Here is a 22,532-nt window from a genome sequence, read left to right as displayed (position 1 = left end):
AGCTAATATTAGAGTCATATATATAATGTGTATCTTAAGCATAAGAATCATACTTAAGGAATGCTTTGCTTACAGAAGCATACTGGACTATTTCTTTCATTCAAAAAGCAGCAGTATACATGTTAAAATTGCCATAGTACTCACAATGTCAATTCAAAAAGCATCTCTTTTTAAAGTAACTTAAAATGACAATGTTTTCTTATGATCATCTCCTCAGTTGAAATCTTGAACTTTCAAGGACTGCAAAGAGTATAGTATCTTACAATATAGTAAGTATATTGGCATTTCTGAAATTCATTCATGATGTTTTTAATACCTTTAGACATTGCCTTGCATTTTACAACTTTCCTTCTAAAATAATTGGATTTCTTTTGTCTCAGAAATCCTCAAAGTTTCCAAATTTCTATGAGATATAACTTAAAATATATTCTTTCTTTGGTCTGTGTTAGATAAAACCTTTTCTGTTTTCTCTTTTGTTGTAGAGTTAGTCCACAATTCTTCCATATACCAAATTCATTTTCACTTCATGAATTTTAAGGCAATTAGACTGAATAATCACTAACATGCAGGAGAAATCTTCAGTGGTTCAAAAGCACCCTGAGCTCTATGTAGGGACTGAGCAAGAGAGGGAGAGAGAAGCACCTCTGCCAGACTTCTTCCCATCCTGTAACTAGTGGAAGTTTTCATAACAGTTATGGTCCCCTAAATGTGCTGAAAATCAAGAACTTTGCTTTCTATTCTGTCAGCCTTCCTACAGCTTTGCATCCAGAACACGTTCGGGTGTGATGAGAACCAGATACTAAGTGACTCGCAGCACAACCCTCTAAATATGTACCAACAAGCAAAAAGGGAAAATACATGTCACCCAAACCCCTAACGTGGATAAACTTCCTCCAGTCACATAGGCTTGTGGAGACAGAAGCCGAAGCTGCAGGCCCTTCCCCAGGACCCTGCTCTCCAGCAAGTGCCAGAAGCTACCCTGCACATGAGACTAACTGCATGGACAACTAACTAGTGCTCTTTAAAACAAAAGGTAAAAAGCTCACCCTTCTAATTCCATTGTATGGTTAAACAGACTTTAAAAAAAAGTTACATTCCACCTATGATTAAGGCTTAGGACAGTCGGGTCTGCAAAACTGCAAATCCCACATCACTGGTGAGCCACGAAACCTGAGCTTATCAAGTACCACCAGTTCCATTTCCTACCCATGTGAACGCACAAGATACACCAAAAACCACCTGATGTATTGTCAGTTGTCTTCTCCGTAAAGCGTGGGTTTTTCACTTTAATGTTCGATAACCAGAGAAGAGATAATAAATCTATGAGGATTTAAGATTATGATCCAAGTGAAAACCCTCCTGAGCCAATGGAAATGTTGGTGTGTGAGCTCTGGAGTGATTACATAATCATCTAATTACAATCTGGAGTGATTACAAAATCATCATTTATTCCTATAAATGGCATCATTTCTGTTTGATTTAAAATGAGACACAGCCAACTACATTTTGATCAAGTGTCATTTATGCAACGTCAAAATAGCATTAGCTGGCTTCTACACAAAGGGAAAAAAGGGCTGAGTGACATCTCCACAAGATTTTTATTTCGCCTTAATCCACAGAGTAACCCAAGTGATTAAAAATGAAACAATGCGTTCAGTTAGTCAAAATTGCCTCTTAACCTCTTTTGGCCTTAACTCACATACTCTATTAGAAATATGCAATTTAGAAATATTACATACATACAAAAATGTTTTACTGATTTTTTAAATAGCTCACTTTTAAAGTATTTCATTATTTTTATTATTCAGTGCCTTTTTCCAGAAAATATTATTTCACCTGTTCAATAAAAACAAATCACAAAAAGGACACCACACTAGCTACAATATTGAAGAATTATGTTTGTACAGTTTCAGCTCTAATGCCTTGATACAATTTAACACACAATAAATAACACTCGTAAATAAAACAGGCAGAATGGTTTACCAGAATATCCACATTTTTCTTCTATTTACTGACCAGAAGTAGAGAAACATTCGGAATTCTTACTTGCCCACATGCACACCTTGCCGATCCACATCATTAAAACCTGAGCAGAACAAGTAGTTTAATAACATACTGCTGTGAAAGGCAGGACTGAGATTTATGTAAGGACATGCTATAAAGGAGGAATAAATTATTTCTACTGCAGCTTTTAAAACAATTCTACTATTTCTGAACACTGTATGGACCAGAATAGTATCATATTTATAGTACCACTGTAGAAAGAAATAGTGCCATGTGGAGAAATATAAAAAGCACATAATTTATTACTGTACATTCACTTAGCTACAAATCAAACTGATGAAATGTCTGCACTTACATTTACATTTCTAACATATAATAAAATAGAAGAAGCATGCCAAAAGAAAGAATACTGTCATTATAAAACTGTTCAAAAATTCTTTTGCACCAAGATGCAGTCACAGGCCGCGAAAGCCTACAGCATTTGGTCTTTCAGCACCCCAAAAAATATTGTATCTGATCTTGTTAGAGAGAAGCAATCTTTTTAAAAGCAGGTAGATGAGTATTTCTTAATTTCTCATTAACCTCAGCCTACATAGACGGTGAGCAAACAGATTATCATAAAAATATAATAAGCCATCTTTAGCTCTGCATTACTTTTTTCTGTCACCAAGCTATAGAAGAAAATGTGATTAAAAAACCCATTAGAATAATCCTGGTTACCACAGAGGTGCTAACCTTTCCAATATTAATGTTGATACTAAAGCTTCTACTTACTGTTACCTCTTCCCAGCAGTAGCTGGAGGACTGATATTGCTAAAGCTCACATTTCAGAAATATTCTCCATATTGCTAAAGCTCACATTTCAGAAATACTCTCCAATTCCATATTCTAATCCCTATAGAAGTATAATTTCAAGGTTGGCCTCTGCCCCACACACAAAATAGCTATTCTACTGTCCAGGATACGATTGCAAATAAGGAAAAAAAGAAAGATTCACAGCTGTGCCCCCAATTCACCATACTTCCATTTTAAATATTTCAGGAAACAACAACAACAAAAAAAAGACAAGTTCTGTCAATATGTACAAAGTAGTTAAGGATACAAAATGGATTATACCAGTAGTATATATATGGCTTGCAAAACTGACAATTTTGAGTGCAACGTGGTCACACCACATTTAGCAGAACAGAGGGTAAATTTTGCCATCTTTATGTAAACAGTGAACTGTTCTGTCTGGATTTATGGAAAACAACTATTTTGATAAATGAAGTATTTCTAATCAATACAACTGTAAAGAGTTCTCCCATATCAGATGAATTGTTTAAAAAAAATTCAACTTTACTTTACATTGTTATTTAACATGAATATCAAAGGTAGTGGTCAGAATTAGAACTCATAGGTAGAGCCTTGATAAAGACATGCTCCAACAGGTTATTAGAATAATATAATAGTTCAATTTACTCTTATCTTTTGGTCCTGGACATCAACTGAAAAAAATCCACGTGAATGGTAACAGAAAAAAACTCTTCCAGTGGTTATATAAAAGAACATAAAAAGAATCAGAGTAGAAATCCACATCTTATTTCTATTTCAATCAATGCACAGTTCTATACATAATTAGTTACAAATTAACAGCATAAAAATGTTATTAATTGCATTAAGAACATTGTTTCATATGACATAGGGTGCTCATATTGATGTAAATAACATTGCTTCATTAAAAAATATATGTTTTTATCATTTGTTATTTTATTTATCTGAAGGAAACTAAGAATTAGCATGACTGCATCTATACTAATGAATTCACTGCTCTGATTTTTTATATTCGGTTTGATCTTCAGATAATAATTCTCTGCCTCCCCTCATCCTCTAGTATCACCCCACCCTTAGACAAGTCTGCTTGAATTTTAGCTCACAAGGTATCCGTGTATTTGTATTCTTTTACGAATTCCGATTAATATTACCTTGACAATAATGCAAAGCAACAGACAAAAGCAAAGCAATAAACAAAAGCCCTGACAAAACAGACATTAAGTCACTATTTCTTTCAAATTTGCTAAATCAAGTTGATAATTAACCTCTCATTTATAGCACACCCTTTACAAATCAGGCAATGGTGGTAACCGAGGAAATTAATTAAGCTAACTTTAATTTCATTTTGCATTTTACATTAGCTTGGCAAATTAAGCTGACAAATAAGAAAGACGATAATAAAGTTCCACCTACACAAATTCTTCTGAGTATTCTCAGTGGCTCCTGGAGATGACATGGCAGTAAGAAATAAGCAAGTAAAAAGAAACGCAGTACTGGTCAAGTGAAAGCTCCAGTTACCAAGCAGCTCCACTGATGTGCATCTTCATTGATGTAGAACAAAGACCGATGCTAGAAGGCTGCTTTTTCAAAGCAGTAATACCGCGACGGCCAGTTTTCAACGGGTCACTCACACACAGATGCATACACATGGATACTTCAACTCAGTGCCTTTCCAGAACCTGAACACAAGCTACCAGCAGCTGGGCTATACCAGAAATGCACGCATGTATTTGGGAAGGTACCACATGCTGCTAAATAAAGGGGTGCTAGAAAGAGAGAAATCTTCCCAGCGGGTTATAATCTGATGACATGCAGTCACAGCATGTGTTTATTTGGCAGAGAGCTGGAAGCGTTTGAAAATGATTTAGAAGCAAGGAAAAGGTAAGGAAGTGTTCTGAATTCTTTTTTATTAGGTGATGTTCATAAGGCTCTCCCCTCAAAGTATTTTTCCTTAACATGGCTTAGCTCAGATACCCCACAAACCAGATTACATACTATTCTTACTTCACACATAAAACATTAAAAACCTTGGATGTGATTTTTAAATAAATTAGGAACAGTCTTCTCTACTAAACCCCGAATTTTTTGTATTACATATCCAGACTACATTTTCGTCAAAAGTTGAAAAAATAGTTATGCAGTTAAAAAAATTACAGAAAGAGCATATGACCGACAATCTTTGGTTATGGTGATGCTGCAGTTACACAACAGTGCGTTTATGTTTCAAAAACTGTAAGGCGTTGCTCAGAATTGGGAACACTGGAACGCGTTGCCTCTTCAGTTTAGGAGGGTGTGCCGTGCTGCCGGAAACCATCATAGCCATAACAATTCCTTTCTTTTACTTAAAAAGATCACATTTTGAAAAGCTTCTTGGCGACAATAATCAAAATACAGAGTACAGACAAAAGGGAATTATGTAACAAATACTTCTGCAATCGTCATCATTAGAGGAAAAATTACCAAGAATGTATGGGCCTACGAAACTCGGTTTTATTTCACTGGTGAAAATAACACCAAAAATAGCTATGAGAAAGATTAAAAGAATAATAATAATCGCGAGATAATCCCGCCTTCAGTCTGGACTTCAGTAATTAAAGGATGAATTCAAGCTAGAGCTGCAGACGAAACAGGCTTCTATTTTTTCCACATCAGTCATTTAAGCCTTATAGACAATTAAAATATTACACCTTTAAATGTTTTCTTTTCTACATAAACTGAATATGACAGGACTTACGTTCCCATGAAATTTTTTCCTATTATCTACAAAGTTAGCTATTCACCCTGGCAATAGCCACAGAAAATCTCTATTGTTACATTGGCCTCCTCCACTCCCTACAAAACCAGGATTCTGCAAGGCTGACGCCAGCATAGGGCCAACTTCTACTGCAGCCAACAGGAGCTGTACCTGCACATCCAACAGCCGTCTTGCTTTTAGCTGCAGTGATGTCAAAATTGTTGTGACACATCTGACCTCCAAAAGGGCTTCTGACTTAGTGCAACACTAGAATGCAAAAAGAGCAGGACTCAAGCAAAAAGAGAAAGCCACACAAATGCGTCAATATTAAAATTTGTTGGGAGAATAAACTAGCTCCCTCAAAATACAAAGCAACATAAGACAGGATGAAAGAGCATAAGGGTGCCACATTAAAAAAACCACAAGACTCTCTAAAAATACATGTAGATGAAGCAGAATTTTAAAAAAAGAAAAAAGTGTTCCTACCCTCCACTCTCCCCCAGTCAGAATTAGGATTAAAAAACCTGATAAACACAAGGTTTCAGAAGTATCTGTAACATTAGCATTCTGTGGGTTATATTAACTAATTGTTTGAATACTACTTCCAGGTGACAGCCATCATATAAAACCCTGAAATCTAGCTGAGCAAAGAGATTACAAACAAACAAACAGCACTATCAAATTTGTAACATATGAAGTTACATAATAGCCAAAACACATAACAAACAAAAAGTGAAAAAAGCATTTAAAGCATTAAAACAGAAGTGGTTTGGGGTGGAAGAAGTGACAAAACCAAAAACTATCTTTGATCAGCTGAGTTGCAAGGGCACAAAATATTTGTTCCAAGGAAATCTGATTATCTAGTTTGTCCATAAATAATTTGGTATCTCTATAGCATCCCTTTCTAAACCTTACATTTCCTTTAGACACTCTACTCCCTATTTACAGCTTTGAAAATTCAGACCCATTTCCAATATATATAACCACCTTAGAAATGGATGCCATTTCATGATTGACCAAGATCCACCCAAGCCTGTATTGCCACTATCAAAGCAGCCCTGTTTTTCCCTCACCAGTTGAAAACTAATCAAAAATGGGCAGAGGGGAAATAATTTCCCATCATATCAGACTACTTATCCAGTTGACAGTGCAGCCCATCTTTTGGCAAAGCATACTGGGAAATAGCGTTCTGATGTAGCGATTCAAGATAAAATTGTAGGTAATTTTGTTTCTACAATTTAAATACACTAAAAAACCCCCCTTTTTTCCCCTTCCATTGAAATGTAAATTGTATTTCTTGTATAGAAAATACTATCTGCCCTGAAGACTTGACACTTGTAGGCATTAACCTATTAGGTAACAAATTTATTTCCAGTCATCTACAAAATAAATGCACACACAAGATACTACCCATTGTAGTTTGCTTCACCCCAGACATAATACTTAATCCAAAAAATGTTTTGTTGTCTTGTCAAAGGCAGCTAATAAATTTTCAACTACACCTAATGTTCAGTAGTGTTGCCAATAGAAAAAAAAAAAGTCACGTTTAGGGGGTCAGCAAGAGGCAAGCAATCGCTTTTGTGCGCTATCACATGCAGTCTCTTGTCAAGACAGAAAATTGAAAACTTCCATTGTTCTTGGGTATGTATTTATACATGGAACAAGTTCTGAAAGTATGTCATTAAGCCTGATAACTCAGCCAAATAGAATCAGATGTGTGCAACTCAGCACCATCCACCTGTGGGCTACAGAAGTGTACATTTGAAAGCTTTGACATCTCAGTGCTGGTGATATCTGCCCCGATGTATAAAGATTCAATTATTTACTGGGGAGGATTGAAATCAGTGAAAGACCAACAGTGAACCTTCCTTAAATTTCTCTACTTAAAATATTAATAATATTTTTTTAAAAGGCTTGACTTGAAGTCCATACCTATTTCAAGGAAGGCAAAAAAGAGGACAGAAGTTAAAAGTAGCTAGATTCAGATCTAGAAACTTTTAAAACATGTCCTGAGAGTTAAACAGATGTGAGAGTCTGCAAACTTGAAAAAAGCAAAATCAAAAGCAAGGTAGCTATAAGGACACTTCATCATTTGTTTTTCTTCTCCACCTGTCTTATCCTAGTACACTATAAGGGAAGATTTAAGTAGTTAAACTTATTTGCCTTTCACTCAAGGTTTGACTAGAAGTGCCCAAGTCTCAAATCTTTTCATTCTCAAGAGAATGGTTATCATATATAGGAGTCTTGGTCAATTCTTGCCACAGACAATACAGGACATCCAAAGTTGCAAGGTTCTCCTCCCATAGCCTGGATGGGAAAGAAGCTGGTAACACACATTATTAACTAGAAATCTATCAGAATATTTTCAGCTCATAGCAAAATAACGAGGAAAAATGCTGAAACCTGAATATCCTTGGAATTTTAACTCCATCTTAGCTTTATTACAATAGAATTAAGCAATTATTTCCCAACTGTTTTCTGGTATGCCAAAATAAGAGTTGTCTTCTTTTATATCTATGCTACAAGGTTTAAATACTGAAGTTTTTGACCACGTTCACCTAAATAAATTCTAAAACAATCAGGAAACACTCGTAGCAGAAGCACTGCCTATCTCCGACAGCATGTTTTAGAAGAGGCACCCAAACAACCAAAGACACCCTCCCTCCCCTATTCAAATGAGTCATTGAAATGCAAAATCACAAAATACGACATTAAATTAGAACCCTCATTATTAACCAACTTGGTTATGGACACAATTTTTCAACAAAAAATTCTTCACAGTAATGAAACACCTTGAATGTTCCTAACATAACAGGCTCTGGGGTAGTATATTTGGAAATGTTAAAGTAAACGAACTCCATGTGGCTGGTATGATTTTCTACCACAATGTCATCTACTCTTGCTCAGAAGAAACATACAGGATTGTGTGCTCAAAATTACAGCACAACTTTTAGAACAGTTACATCATTGAATGTATGAGCTTTGTCAAACATGAGCTGTAAAGATCTCCATTGCATATTACCCATGCATCTGGAAGACAATATGAAGATTAGGAAAAAGCTGTGTATTTTGACAGCCATGAGAATACAGCACGACAAAGAGGATCCCTAAACTGGAAGGAAAAAAAAAAATCAGTTTGACACACTATCTGTTGAGGTGAGTAGATTTCAAAAAATAGGAGAACAAAGGGATGGAGGCAACAGACTGCTCCAAATATCATGTACTCTTAGAGAAGGGAACAGTAAAAGCCAGGAAATTAAAGTTTAGATACAAACTTATTTAAGCTACTGATAAAAGGACTGGAAAACTGCAATTTCAACAGAAGCATCTTAGATGCATGAAGAGGGATGACAAAAGATCTGCATATCAAATGTGACCTAATGACTTAAGCTAGAAGCGAAAAGCAAGAAAAAACGCCTCTTTACTTCACCAGCCTCCTTCTCAGAAAGAGTATTTTGATAAAGCTTTTAAAACTTATCAGGACTTGTTTGGGAGAGATCTCTGATGCAAAGAGCTGAAAACATATTTTGTTGTATTGTAAATAGAAGTGCTGAAAATGGTCATATGACCAGTTTCCCTGAGCTTGAATGAAACTAATCCTGTTAAAGCTTAGAAATATGCATGACTCAGTAGCCAAAGCCACGTGTGTATCTGCCCCACAAAGTTTCTGCAGCCTTTTATTGTCCAAAAGCGCTGTGTTGCTGATTTCTAAACAGCCTCTATTGCTTTTGTTTTCTTTCCAGAAAAACTCAAAACATTTCATCCTAAACTTTTTTTTTTTTTTTAATAAAAAGGGACTTTTAGAAGCAATTTTTAAATCTATCATGTATACAGTTCCCGTTTGGACAAAGTCTGAAGTAAACTCAGCAGCATATGTTATTACCATTGTGCAATCCTACTACTTTTATAACTTTTTTTTCCCATTATCTATCTCACTTCTCTGCTTCACTCTTCCATCTTGTAAAGCGATTAATAGTATTCTGTAAATATTTACTACACAGTCCTGGCTGCGCTGGAACAGAAGAAATATTAACTTTAAAAAAAAAAATTAAAAAAAAAAAATTGTACCATGTGCCTAGAAGAATGGTGGAATGATTTCAAATCTCAGTGCAGTCACTGCACTAGGTCTCAAGTATCAAGAGAAAATAACCACATATTTGCTATCTAATTTCTAGTTTCTCAGCTGTAAAAATGAAAATGATACACGCCCTTTCTAAACTATGGAAGAATACAATCCATCAAATACCAAAACCAAATACACACACATATATTGACTAAAATAAATTCTGCTATTGCAAGAAAATGCCGAGATCCACAACAGAACTTTTTTTTTTTTTTTCAGCAGCTTTATAAGCCTCAGCCAGGACAGGACAGCACAGAGCATAAGCCAGCTCCTGCAAGCGGTTCTCTGAACACTGGAATTGATGCATGCTAGGAAGAAACTTGCAGGCTACTTCATATGGCTTACCCAATATTTTCATTCATAAATCCATCACCCTTTACAGCAAAGCTCTCTGAAAGATAAATTACTAAAAAAATAAACTGGACAACCTTTGAGACTCACACTTAGGGTATACAAATGCCAGTGTTGTAGCAGTATCAACAGGGACACCACACACTCACTCTCTGCCTTCTTCAGAGAGAGATGCTTAATAAAAAGAAGTAGGAAAGCTTCTAACCTTCACTTTCTCAGCATCACAGATTATTAAATAATATGTTATGTTTACATTGTAATAGAAAGCCCTTGAGGTTAGAAGAAAAGTGACTGGAGAGGTTTGTTCTGCCCCTATACACTATGGGTACAGCAAACAACAAAGGAGAATGTCTGACCCTGTAAATAGTCTTAAAGCAAAAGGAAGAAAAATAAAATCTACTTTTCATGATGAAAGAGAGTACAATCTGTAATACAAATGTGAAAAAGGCAGGAACAAATTCTAAAACCGTATCTCCACTGACAAATACAAAAATAATTCACCATTTCTTAAAATAGTATTACGTACTTATTTCACGCTAAAGGTAATAACACCAACGAGCAACAGTGTTAGTGGATTCTCAACACTCTTCAATACTGTAACCAGGCATATACACTGAGCTTTGTTTGAGCCCCTTCTTGATGACACCTGGTGTCCCCAAAGAATATACTTAATAGGTCAATGAATTACCACTTTGTACCTTAGCACACACAGTAGGAACATCTAAATGAAACCAGAAACAATTCTGTTTCTTGGTTATGTGAAGGCTGATTTTGTTTCAATATTAAGATAAGTCTTTAGTAAATATTAGGTATACAAGGGCACTTAAAATGTTTATAAGGTTATATACATTTGAAGATTTCACAAATTTACAGTGGTCCCATCCAGACTACACCTGTGTATCTGTATCTATTTATATTTATACATACACAAAACTCCAGGGAAGTAGAGTTTTAAAACAGATCTGAGAGACCTGTGAAGCTGCCCACCTGCCTTGTGAGCCAGACCTGCATCCTCATGGTCAGTGCCAACAAACAATTAGTGTTTTTTCTGTATTCATTGTGAAACTGATGGGATGTATCACTGAATTCAAGTCTCCAGTGCTGTGCTATTCTGACCCTCAGACTATACCATTCAGTTTCTTAATTCCAGTAAAACTTACTTTCTGTCCTGAGCAAGGCATGAGAACTCAGCACTAGTGAATGTGAGAGTTACATCTGGACACTGTAAAACATGCATACAACCCTCTTTTTACTCTCTCTAGCAAACATATTTAAGGAATGTTTTTGTGGTACTTCAATTTCTGCAGATTCAGATAGAATGAATTTATATATTTATGAAATACATTTTTATGCAAGACATTTACCATCCTTAATCTAGAAGCCAATACTTTTTAGCATTCAAATTCACAAATAACAAGTTACTATTATGAAAACTGCATTTCTGTTCTTTTCCATTAAAACACAATTTAATGTACAATGGTTTCAACTGCACATGCATTGAAAGATGCAAGTGTATATAAAGGTACTGCAAACAGTTCTTCTTTCCTAGCCCCTGCGTTGGATATTTTATGAACTGAATGTTTATGAACACATTTCACTTTGGACAGTTATGCAAGGATGAATTAGTTGAGGATGTAGTCTATACTTGCAATATAAAAATGTAGAGAATCATCTACCCAACTACTTAACATATTTCAGTTGGAACCAACCTTTCTCGAATACAGCAAACCAGAGTTACAAGCAAGATAAGATCTTATCATAAAAGCTTTACATAATGGTACTAATATTTCCTCACCTCAATGTTAAAATGTATTAGGTAATGTACTACTAGAAGTATTTGCTTTTTAGATGACTGTGTTACCCTGGCAACTTAGACATGCTTCCTGCTCTTCTTGCTGCTGCATTTTCCTCCTTCTGTGCCAGGATTTCTATGGTCATCTACTGAGTTATTTCAGCATGCTTCATCAACCGGAACTAAACCAAATGACAGACCATTTTCTGCACAAATCTAGTGAGCCTTGGAAGTGGCTTAAAACAGAAAAATGCAAGAAGGAGCCACCAGTTAGACTGGGCAAAGCTGCCGTAGAACTGAAACATCTGTCACTACGTAATCATGAATCCTTCAAGACCAGGAAGCTCTTACTCTCTCTGTTTCTAATCAGCTGATTAAATGTATGCTAGATACTGAAAAATTGGCTAAAGGTCCAAAAGGTTGGACAAAGACTGACTGAAGCCAATCTAATGAACACCTCTATTTCACAATCCAAGTTAACAACAAAAATTCCGAGTAGCATCAGATCTGAGAAAGAACAACTTAGTAAACAAGAAACCATAAAAGCATTTCCCCCAAGTATGTATTTCCAATCAGCCATGCACCTGCTTTTTAGTAGTTCAATCTCAATTTCACAGGAAAATGTCAGGCAAGACAGTGAAAGTTGTTGCCAAAGTCAAATACAGTATCTATTGTTTATTTTAAAGCATGTTGTTGCCCTCTTATAGAAAGAATTTAGACTTGCTTGATATGACTATTCTTGAAACTTTGTTAGCTATCACTCCTCTCTCTTCTGTCAGGTACAAGCTCGTCCATCAGTTCATTGTACAAAAAAACCACAGAAATTAGGCTGACTGATGTTTAATACCCATTTTTAAAGATCTGTCACTCTGTGCTTTTCCAGCCTTCAACAGATTCTGCCAATTCTTTTGAGTATTGTAGAATAAATTTGATCAGCTGGTTCAAAAATGTCCAACAGACCTAGAGTAGCCTCTAGCCTGGTCTTTCCTTGTTATAGCACAAGATCTTACTCCTTTCCCATTGATACTGGCTGCTTTAGCCACAGACTGCAGTTGAACTTTTCAGTGAAGAAACATGCAAAGACTTTGGCTTTTTTCTTGGCATCTGTTTGCAATTTTCCCTCTATGTAGTAAACTAAAAACCTTCTCTTGGCTACCAAGACAAGCCTTTCATAACTAGTATTGGAAATCCGTATGCCTCTGTATCCATTACAGAACCAGTTACTTAGTTTGGCATAAATTTCAAGGTCAACACACAGCTAACACCTTTCTCTTCCATGAAAATAATTGTCTTTGTAAAATACTTACTGTCAAATAAAGTTACAATCTCTATTGGAAAAACAAGAAGCCAAGAGAGAAATAACTTTGGAAACCATCCTCCTGGCTTCCAGAAACTCACTTAAAACACCTAATCAATACAAACAAAAACCCCAGGATTCACTATTCTCACAAGCATCAGGTACTACAAAGTAGCTGCCTTGCTTTGGAACAGAATGAGCTTAGCATTATCTTTGGTTTTGTATTGAGCTAGTCTGTGTTGAAAGCTGTCAAATCAATCAAAAAAAAGGGCTGTTATGGTAAGCTACAGATAAAGTGACATTTTACATAATCCATGTTGCTTGTCTATTATTGTTAGCTTTATTATTTTCCTTTTTTAGGAATGTAAAGATGAGATAGTAATGAACTGAAAAGGCAAAGAGAAATGCAGCTGATAAAAATTTCCATCCCTTCTTTCAATTTCAAGAGACAATTAATTGACATAACTCAATGTACTTGACTTCATTCTCATAAATAAAGACTAGCCACAAAGCCACAGTCACACCTTATTCAAAGCAAAAGATAATAGCAATTGTCAAGCTGATCAAACATTAACATTAGTAGGTAGAGTAAGCCTGAATTTAAGATTTACTGAAAATGGTAATATATTCCATCTAGGCACCACAGACAAACCAGTTATACATGACAGAGTTTCTAGCCATTGCATATTATTTAGGACAGATATTTGTATATATCATCACGTATATCCAACAAGTTGAGCTATAAAAATTGCATTTGTCTGATGTAACGTAATACTGCGAAAATTTCCTAGAAATAGTAGACAAAAGTCTAACAAGTAACAGCCTGCGACACATGTCAAAACCACATTCATGCTAGAAAAGACACCAACTAGTTCAAGACAAAGCCCTTAGCTTCCAAAATTGAACACCAAGGGAAAGGCTTGAATTAGATACAGAACCTCTGAAACCTAGCTAAGACAACAGAACCATCTGTGTTCTTCCTACACTTATGACTCTCCCAAAGAAACCAGTAACAAGAACAGGTAAACTGAAAAATAAACAGCCTGCTGGGTTGACATAAAATTAACATTATCAAATGTAGAACTGGAACAGGTCCTTACTAGTTTCACTTAATACAAGAATTACTGTAACTCTTGCAAACATTCAAGCAGAAAATTAAAATCAGAATTTACCTTTGAAGGTCTCAAGTTCCTTCCTGTTGGAGAAAAAGCAGAATTAAAAAAAACACCGTTATTATAAATACTACTTCTAGAACTACAGGAGATACTTTACACGGTTTAAGATTCATTAAAAGACAAAAAACAAAGAATTTGATTATCATCGTATATAAGGGTAATATTACTACGTGTGTTTATCTAAAGCAAACACTATCAACCTGTTTAGAAATCAGGCTACCAACTATTTATAAACATGTACAATTATACAAACATTGCACATTTATATCTAGGCACATAATTTCTAGGTACACTGTTGCAAAAATAACCAAGACTTCTTAAGGCTTTAGGTACTAAAAACATCCATTGCTTAGCAGAGCTTTGCCAATTTATAGAACAGTGAATAACAATTAGTGTTCAAATTTCATCAATGCTATTCAAAATCCTTTTGGCAACAGTGAAGGAGAAAAATTTGACAATATCACTCACTCAGTTACAACACACTTTAAAGGCAACAGAGGCATATAGTGACATTCCTCAGAGGAGAGGATTTTAAAGTACAGAAAGTGACAGATAACCCACAATACTCACGTACCAGAAAGCTAAGAAATTAAGTCAACAGCAATAGTATCTTTTTTCCTTCACAGCATGCCACCTTCCACTTTTAGTAGTTATACAATTGTGAATGCAAAGGCTATAAAACTAAGAGAAATATTTTCTCTGTTTTCAAATTGCAAAGTGCTCCATTTGCCATCGCTACAAAGTAGTGATTTATCATGAATTTAGAGGCTAAAGAAGAATCAAAGTAATAGCTTAGATAAAGGCAGAATGCTGGCCTTTTCCTCACAAAACACTCATTTATAACAAACATCTTTTCAGTCTGTGCCTTGCACACCACCTAGATTTTGAATTTTGAAAGCAAAAGTGATCATAAGAAAAATAAATTTTAAAAAAAGACTGAACTAACAGTTGTCCAGATAAATGATTCTATTCACTATCCATAGACTAAAGCATGCTTCAGTCATTACTGAGTCACCTACCATATACACTGCTTCACAATACATATGCTGTACCATAACAACTCCTTCTCCTCCCTAACAGATGATGCAATTCAGCATTTATTCTTGCATCAAGAGCAGACAAAACTGTTTCAAGCCTGAAACAATTTATTTTCTAAGCAGGACAAAGTATTCTAAAAGAAGTGAGAGAATACATTTACCTCCACATTTTCAGTGACTACCCCACTTTTGTCACCAAATGTCAAATACAGGTTTTTGAAAGAATGGGTGCTTTACCAGGAAATAAGCTATAGTGTGATTTACAGTAGAGAAGCCTATTAGTTGTAACTTCCTGTGAGTATCTATTTCCCTTCCTGCTTCTCCTTCATCCCTTTCCCAAGCTAGTTTCTCCCTTTTTCTACCAGAGAAAAAAGCAACTTCACAACACCTATGATTTGCAGGTTCATACTCTAATAAATTTTTCCTACCCTGCATACTCTAATTATAAAATTCTTAAACTCTCTCACAAGTTGCACTCATTTTTTAATAATGACATACTAGTTGAGAAAACAACAATCACAGGAAATGCTTGTTTTCCACAGATTGAAGCAAAACCATACTGAGGAAACATCTTGTGAAAGTAAGAGGAAAAAACCTATGCTACTTGTGCCTACAATCAGGAGGTCTTATGCCACTTGTCTCCAAAAGGGAAGACAAAACAATTACTGTCATTGTGTTCAAACAGATTAGCAAACAAGATGGTAATACAGTAACCAACTGACAGCAATATTCATTGCTTTTGTCTAAAACCCCAGAATTTTCCCTTTCAAAATCCATCAATATTTTTAGGGTTGATGCATTAAGATGCTGTCACTATATCCTTATATATAATTGCCGTTCATTAAGAAAGCTGGAAATGAATATTTGACAAAACTTTTTTTTCGAACACATACCTCTGAAAAATTTAAAATATCTTTGATCAGCATACAGTAAAAATACAGACTTAGAATCTAAGAATCTGCATTTCCTAGTATCCTCATACCAATTCAGGTCCAAAGACTGATGATTCTTTATATTTTAGACAACATGAATGAATCAATCACATTTTGCGGGTTCTCACAACACTCTTAATAAAACATACATTTAGAAATATGTATTAAAAAACATGCTCATTGAAAATATGCTCTGCATCAGCAACATGGAGGATTTTTTTTTTTAATTTACTCAACTTGTCCAAATAAAAACTTGAAGTTTTTAAATTTTAATCCTAAATCTCGTTCATCAGCAGCTTTGGTAAGAACCAGACACTAAACTTAGAAGTGGAAAGGAGACTATGACTTGTAAAGACACTGGAAGAACAGATGGATTAAGATTATATCAGTACATTTTCTAGATGTGTAATTACAAAGTTCTAGACAGATGTACAGAAAAAAATGTATTACAAAGTATTACATTTCTCCTCCCCTTTGTAAGCAAGTAAATATTTTTGTATTTATTGATAAACTGTCAGGAAGAAGATACCTCCTACATCATCTTTATGAATCTAGAGACAAAAAATCATCTGCAGAACTAAGTACATTGAACTTACATTAAGAAGGAAACTATGTATTTGGAACACAGACACTCTATAAAAGAAAAAGCAGTTAGTTTGAGTAATTAAATCGAAAAAGATTGAAATGAAAATAATTTTGGAAAACAGTTGTCTTCAAAACGAGGTTAAAAGGCAAGCAGGAGGAAAAACTTGCATTGGAAGTAGGCCTGGATGAGTAGCTAGGACTGCTGCCTCATTATTTTAGATCTTGCCATATTAAATTACCAACTTTGATGCTATATATTACATTTTTGTATTTGTTTTTCTTTTACTTTAAATTGTTCATTCTTTGAGATCATTTTTCACATTAGCTTTATACAAAAGCTACAGCAGCAGAGCTCAGCCTTTGATGGATAGCTTACTAACATCATCATACTAGAAGACAAAACTGCAGTACAATGAATCAGCTCAGCAGAAGAGTTCCGTCAACTGCTTCAGCTCAAAAGTGTATTACCCTATACATGTTTTCCACAGGAAAAGGCTAGCCTTCCTCTCTACCCCATTTGTCTAACTAGTTTAAGGCAATTGAAAGCTTTCCACAGAGAAATGCCTCTGGATTTTACAGAGTTTTCGGCCAAAAAAATTCATGCACTTCACAGATGGATGAGATAATCCTTTCCATTATTATTAGAAGGAAAACACAAATCTGCCTTGCCGCTAGCCTCGCTACACATGAAGGCTCTTGAAGCCCAGTGTAGGCTGCTCAGCATCTATCCAGGATTAAAGGAACTCCCATGCTGAGTCTGACCACTAATCAATACAACCTACTATTTGGCATCTGACTATATCCTCTTTTACTTTAGCTACTAAATTTTAGGTTAGTGCCAACAAATCTGATTTGTTACACAAATAAGAATAATTCTTTACTTTTTTACAGTGAACAGTAAGCTTTCAGAAGAAAGGACTTAATTAATGGTTGTATTAAAATATAATATAAATACCTCCTCTCAGTGGAAGATGAAGTTTAGTACCACTGAGCAAGAAAAAAAGGCTAAAATAACAGGCTAAAGGCTAAAATAATCAGACTATAAAGGCACGGAAGCACTTTAAAAGTAATCTTGTTCTGTGTGCAGTGCAACTCATGAAGCCCAGCTTCTTTCCTGAGGCAAGCAGCTGTACAGGCTCCATCTACACTGGAGTTGTGCCCCTGAAAACCGTTTGGCCACACATATAGGCAGTAATTTTCACCTCTTCCTTTCCAGTTGCTTGTTTTCATAAAATAGATGGGGGGCTTAATTACTCTGTGAACTTCTATACCCCTCAAATTCAGTTGAAAATGACCAACAGGATAGCAGCCAGTAAAGGGCAACAATCGTCAGCAAAACCCCAATTGCATAAGCCTGGTTGCGAACTTCTTCAAGATAATACTTAAGTCAGGACAAAGATGATATTCAGGTATATTTTAACGCCAGCATAAGAAAGACACTAATCAGATTCTCGGCCCCTTCTGAGTATGATGGACACAGGTAAATCTGACAATAAACCCCTCTATGCACCATGCCTAAAAAGGCACAGCTGATAATGTCTCATGATTCAAAAGAACCTAAAGAAATTAAATCAAAGCACTGTTAATGCAAGAGATTCCATTGAGAACTTCTCTGAAACATCTCATCAAAAAAGACCTGAGCCACAGATACAGAGGAAAAAGATATATAGCCATTGAAAAAATACAATACCCTGTTTTAGTCTGAAGCATACCGTTTATACAAATTTTTATTTGCAAGAAGTACAATCAATTCTGAAGTGAATTAAAACTGTAGTGCCTTGAAGCCCTGCTGAGACAGGATGTGTCTTTTGAACTATTATTTTTAAGTTATCTGGAATGTTATGATCATGTTCTCAGTGGTCTCAACTTCATTTACAGAAAAGTTGAGCTTGAGGGATTGTGGTGAGAATATATGATTTTGGAGACCACAGATGAAGCAAACTGTCTACAATCTATAACTAGTCCCACAGAGTAACTGACATGACCAGAACTTACATGAACAGTTAGAAGGCAAATACAAATTCCCAATTACCTTCCCATTCCTCTCAGGCTTTTCATTGCACTGTTGGATTAACCCTGCTTTAGTCACTGGGCAGAACAGATAGACACTAGGAAGAAGATTCTATTGGAAATCACTGCTAAACAAAAATAAATCCAGAAAGAGGAATATGGGAGGAGAAGGAAAAGCAAGAGGGGGAAGACAAGTAAAGATCAAAGACAAATGCTTGCTGGAAGTTTCCAACTTCACAAACTAGAACTGCGTGCAAGTATACAGACAATGCTTAAAATCCTGTAAATTCAATTTATATGGACACCACATCATTACTCCAAAATTCAATCCTTCCTATCTTCTAGGTGATCCAGCCAGATTTAGAGATCATGTAATACACCCTAATGTGGTGCTCTGCAATACACAGGAGCCATCTAGAGTGCCTGGCTCCTGGTTCGCACAACTGGGTTATAGGATGTGGCGGCTTCAAGGTCAGCCATTTGATGTTCCTGAACCAATGTAGCGTGGAGACAGAGAAGGACAGAGTGGCCCTAGTACAGGGCTTCCACCTGCTCTACAGCAATTGGACAAATTTATCAATATTAATCTGCAGCCACTTCTAGAGAGAGCATAGAAATAAAGTTATGTAATTCGTGAAAGTGTCCTGCACAGACACAGGCCGTAACAGAGAACTGAAAGCAGAGGACAGAAGCAGTCTCACCCTTTCTATGCTTTTGTTAAGGTAAACAATAAAGCACACATATAGCCTCAACAGAATACTTTTACTTCAAGAAAAGCACATCTTGCATTGAAAGGGGGCCTCTTACCTAAAGCCAAATCCAAACAACACTTAAATCAAGTATTCCATCTTAGACTGAATATATATGTCTGATTTTCCATATTCCAACATTTTTTCGTACCTAAAAATGCATTATGAATCAAGAAAATACAGCTGCCAGTAGATGACAACTGGGTTTATAATTACTTAAGCTTGATGTTTCTGCTAAAGCATGTGGCATGGAAATACCTGCATTGTCTTCTCTTGTCACTTTTAGATTTAAGGAATTAAAGTAGCTGATGAAAACAGGTCCATTAATAATCACATTTAAAATCTGGGCTGCCTGCAAACTCATAGATGTTTCCACTACTTCACAATTCGCTTCTTTCTTTACAATCGCACAGGTCAGCACTTTTTTTACTAAAAAAACCACACCTTCCCCAACACCTGGAACTCAGAACACAATTGTGTAGCAAAGCCTTGATTCAACTTCACCAGAATTTAATATAAGGCCTGCAGTAGCAGATTCGCTGAAGTGGGTTTCGTTGGGTTTGATTTTTGGTTTTTTTTTTTTTTTTTAACAAAATTTAAACAGAACAGAAAGACAAAGTGTCAAAGATAGTAACTTCTGCTTAACAGCTTATTGATCATCTAGTAGTGACCATCGTCATGTTTTCACTATCCAGTTGAGGAATAGACAGTAACTGCAAAACCACACATCCTGCTGTACATTTGCACAGCAGTTACACACTGTTTTCAGCAGGTATCCATAAGGGAAATTCTTAAAAGATTTAAGTAGTGTATTAAATGCAGACAGCTCAAAGCTTTGCAAACACTTCTGAAAGCCAATCATCCTCCTATCTTTCACCTGTAAAAGGTGAAGAATTATCAGTGATTCCTTGGCTGCTCAGTTCATTACAAATTCTTGTTTATATTTCTTTAAACAATGGCTTTCAAAGGAGTCAAACTATTCTTTGATCACCTCAAGATAATAAATGTCATCAGTAATTTAAAAATATTGCCCATATGATCTCAACCCACAGAATCACTGGTAAATACCGAGCCAAATAAGAATGTAGATTAAAAAAATATTTTTTTTAAATCCACTGTAGTCAAAAACATCCTGCTTTAAGTGAATGAAATCAATGGGAACTTAGTTTGTTCAACAAAGTAAGACAAGGTTCTCAGGTTCTACTGTATCTTGCAAAGGGCTGTAATACTAAGATCAATTTTCCAAATGTAACAAAACACGAGGGAATTCAGTTACATACTGAGAGACCACAGAAACACCAAGTTCTTTACAATGATGCCAGCAGGCAGAACTGACAGTTCCATGTTTTATCTTCAGGGAAGGAGTAGGCAGATAAGAAAGTAACAAAGTCATAAGTGAATGTCAGGAATGATTTTCTAACACTAGCTCTGAAAGTAACAGCCAATAAGTTCAAACTACTAGACTCAAGCGTAAACAAAAGACAATCTCAAGACAGTATATGGAAGGTGAAAATTACATATTAAATTTGAAAGATTTTACAATGAAATGTGTTTATAAATGTTGAGTTGTAAATGCTATTTACAAACAAAAATTAACATTTAAAGAAGGTGTAACTGCTTATCTGCAATTTCATTTAAAAATCTTTCTGGCACCTAACAAGATCCAAAACAAAATCTGAGAGATACTGCATTTCACCTGTTATGTCTGATACAGTTAAGTTTTCAAAATGATATAAAAAAAAATTTCCTTCCATAGCCTGATTCAAGCTTTAGTCAGCTAAAAAGCCATGAGAGGGACTTTCCTCTGGATGTCATCAGAAGTAAAAGCAAAAAACCTGAGAACTCAAAACTTACGTCACTTGCATGGTGCACAGAAATAATTTAAGTACTTTTTTGTGTACTTCGGGTTAGCGCTTATGACAACGACACAAAAATGTTTTCCCTCCCCCAGATTGCTTAAGCACCCTTTTCAGATCACTTAGGTCAACTACTACTTCGAAATACCTTTGAGCCTGAAGCAATGAAAAGCCTTTAAGTAATGAAAAATCAATATAAACTAAAACTACTACTAAAGTATCATCGGAATTAAGCAACAGGCAAGGTTTTCTATTTAACTGAAGAAACACTGAAGACAGGTCAGGATTCTTCACCATCAAATGTGAAATTTTATCCAGTAAAGGAGCAGAGCAGAGAACTAAGGAATTTAAATGACGTTGCAATGGAGATTTTTTTGCTTCCGTACTCAAATGGAGCTACAAAAGTAGCTGAAGTCTGTCCGTGTCTTCCAGCAAAACTTCTACATCACCTTCATTCCAGAAGATCGAATGGATCAAAGCAAAATTTCATAACAGAAACTGCAAACATTACCTGGTAGTCAAGCTAATAAATACAACTAAAAACAAATACTACCCTAATATATACTCAGCAGTTTCAGAGTACAGTGAAAGCATTTCTCTTTGGATGTTTCAAAAAAAGAAACAAATATTTATCTTGATGAAGAACACTGGGGGGTCACCTTTCAGGTGCTATCATTCAAAAGAACAGTAAAAATCAGGGAGATGGCATTAAAAACAGAAGAAAATGGAAGAAGTGAAATCGTTAAAAGCAACCAAGTGTTTTGTTCTCTGCTAAGAGACTGATACAGGCCATTTAGCATTGGAACCATTCCAAACTGGAATCTGAAATGCAGAATAAATTCTTAGCTCCCTCTAAAAGCTTATGCCTTCAGATGTAAGATTTTGCACAGGACTCAGTTTTTACAGTTTTGCTTTCATCCTGTTGCTATCCAAAAAAAGGGGACAGGTTTTAAATTTAAGGTTTTTTTAACTTTTATCTTAGCATGCAATGTCATTGGATCCCTAAAAGATACCTGTATCAGCACAGTTTGTTTATATTTATCATACAACCAAAAGTTCAGGAATCAAAGTTTA

At 35.5% G+C, this 22,532-nt stretch overlaps 1 protein-coding gene across 4 annotated transcripts in view; it reads right to left on the bottom strand.

Moving 5' to 3' along the window:
* DTNBP1 (dystrobrevin binding protein 1) overlaps window positions 1–22,532 on the bottom strand; it is a 73,988-nt gene that overhangs the window by 24,974 nt on the left and 26,482 nt on the right. For all 4 annotated transcript variants that reach the window (XM_050891190.1, XM_050891191.1, XM_050891192.1 and 1 more), the window contains one exon: window positions 14,287–14,309. In XM_050891190.1, coding sequence (XP_050747147.1) covers window positions 14,287–14,309 — 23 coding nt within the window. The remainder of the gene's footprint in view (window positions 1–14,286; window positions 14,310–22,532) is intronic.

The sequence above is a fragment of the Gymnogyps californianus genome, chromosome 2 (genome assembly GCF_018139145.2).
Source record: "Gymnogyps californianus isolate 813 chromosome 2, ASM1813914v2, whole genome shotgun sequence".
NCBI classification, from domain to species: domain Eukaryota; kingdom Metazoa; phylum Chordata; class Aves; order Accipitriformes; family Cathartidae; genus Gymnogyps; species Gymnogyps californianus.
Note: the sequence above shows the minus strand (reverse complement) of the source record. Positions and strands in the feature narration are given on the sequence as shown.